Source organism: Colobus angolensis, unplaced genomic scaffold (genome assembly GCF_000951035.1).
Source record: "Colobus angolensis palliatus isolate OR3802 unplaced genomic scaffold, Cang.pa_1.0 Scaffold77, whole genome shotgun sequence".
In the NCBI taxonomy this organism is placed as follows: Eukaryota; Metazoa; Chordata; class Mammalia; order Primates; family Cercopithecidae; genus Colobus; species Colobus angolensis.
Genome location: NW_012121487.1, coordinates 1,016,837 through 1,018,551, shown reverse-complemented (window position 1 = coordinate 1,018,551; position 1,715 = coordinate 1,016,837). Strand labels below are relative to the sequence as shown.

At 57.1% G+C, this 1,715-nt stretch overlaps 1 protein-coding gene across 11 annotated transcripts in view; it reads left to right on the top strand.

The window, feature by feature from the left end:
* TPM3 (tropomyosin 3) overlaps positions 1-1,715 on the top strand; it is a 37,614-nt gene that overhangs the window by 8,860 nt on the left and 27,039 nt on the right. For 4 of the 11 annotated variants that reach the window (XM_011928190.1, XM_011928189.1, XM_011928194.1 and 1 more), the window contains exon 1: positions 376-637. The exons of 3 other annotated variants lie outside the window; for them this stretch is intronic. In XM_011928190.1, coding sequence (XP_011783580.1) covers positions 506-637 — 132 coding nt within the window. In that variant the 5' untranslated portion in view covers positions 376-505. Of the gene's footprint in view, positions 1-375; positions 638-1,715 lie in introns of those variants that run through there. 4 more of the 11 variants (XM_011928197.1, XM_011928193.1, XM_011928195.1 and 1 more) reach the window with 2 other exon arrangements.

The window sequence follows — 1,715 nt, the reverse complement described above, 5'->3', positions numbered from 1 at the left end:
TGGAGTTTGTTATGGGGTGAGTGGAAGCAGAGACTTGTAGGATGTTTATATTGTGGAGCAAATACAGTGAGCGGTGAGGGGTATTGGTATTGGGGGAGTGAGGGGCCAACTGCGGGAGTGTAAGGTCAGCGGACTACCTGCAAAGTGGCCAACCATTGTGGGAAGCCAGCCTGGCGGGAAAGGCTAGACTACGAAGCGCCGCCCAGTTACCATGGTAACACTCCCTCGTCCCAACCCCGTGCCAGTTTACTGGCCCAAGGTAAGGCCGGGAGCGGTAGCCCGGGGCGACCGGGAGGATCTACTCCCTGCCGCGGCTCTCCCTCCAGTGCACTGCCTTCCCGCCTGCCTGGCGGTGGGAGGGCGCGGCAGAGGTACGTCACATCCAGGCGGGTTGGTAAGTTCCGGTATTTCAGGGCGTAGCAGGCGGAAGTAAGGGTGAGAGGAGGCTGCAACGCCGAGCGGAGGAGGCAGGAACCGGAGCGCAAGCAGTAGCTGGGTGGGCACCATGGCTGGGATCACCACCATTGAGGCGGTGAAGCGCAAGATCCAGGTTCTGCAGCAGCAGGCAGATGATGCAGAGGAGCGAGCTGAGCGCCTCCAACGAGAAGTTGAGGGAGAAAGGCGGGCTCGGGAACAGGTACGGAGGTGGCGAGGCTCATGAGGGAGGGTCAGGCGCTGGAGTAGTCGGCAAGCGGAATAAGGTCCCTTTTGCCATGGAGCACGGTCTTCTGAGGGCTGGCCTGCTCGGAGATGAAGTTGGGAGCGCGGAGGATGGGTGCGGCTCAGCTCCAGTAGGACAGCAAGCGGACGAGGGGGAAACTGAGTGCTCGCTCGAGCAGGCTTGACCTTTGAAGGAATTGAGGCACAGGGTTTGGGGTGTGGCCTTCCTCCTCTTTTTTTTCTCCACCTCATTCATTCAGTCCCTCTGATCCGGGCGCGGCCGGGGGAGGGGCTCAGCGGCTTCTCCCTCCCCCACTTCCCCCTGGAGGGTGGGAGAACTTTGCTCTTGCTTGAGGTTTCCTGCCCAAGGGGTTAGAGTGGGTGGGTGCTTTTCTGTTCGGGGAGAGGAAGTACTGAGCCTCCTGTGAAATATTTGGTGAGGGTTGTGGGGTGGGAACCGCCGGAAAGACCCCGGCCTGCCTGCTGGCAGCTTTTCCGCTCCCTCCTCCTGCTCAGGAAATGAGGCAGCAGTTGGCTGAGAGGAAGCGCGGTGCCCTCCCTCCCTGGAGGAGCTCGAGGCCACAGGACCGCCTCTCAACCTCTGGCCAGGGGCCCTTCCTCTTACGGGGTGCTCTTGCAGCTGCTACACCCCCACTCAATCTACGTGAAACGGCAGGGGAGGGGATAGTACTTCTCTCAACGTTAGTGCAAATGTAGGAGCCAACCAAACTTGCCTGGCCCTACCCACAATGACCTGGAAGGCAGGAATTTCTGTCAGATTCAGGCCTTTATTGCTGAAGTGTGATCAGTGCAAGCCGAACTGGTTAAGAACATTTCTTCCGAGCAGAGCTGATAAGCGAGTGTATGGCAGAGAATTACATGGCGTGCCAGTCTCAAGGTTTCTGATTGACTTGGGCAATTTGGTGGAGACAGAATAATGAATTCCAGGTGATTCTAGTGGAATACTTGTTCAACTGAAAGTGGGAACATAAAATGTTGGTGGAGTGAACGGTGATCCTAGTGATTTCTTTCTTTCTTTCTTTTTTTTTTTTTTT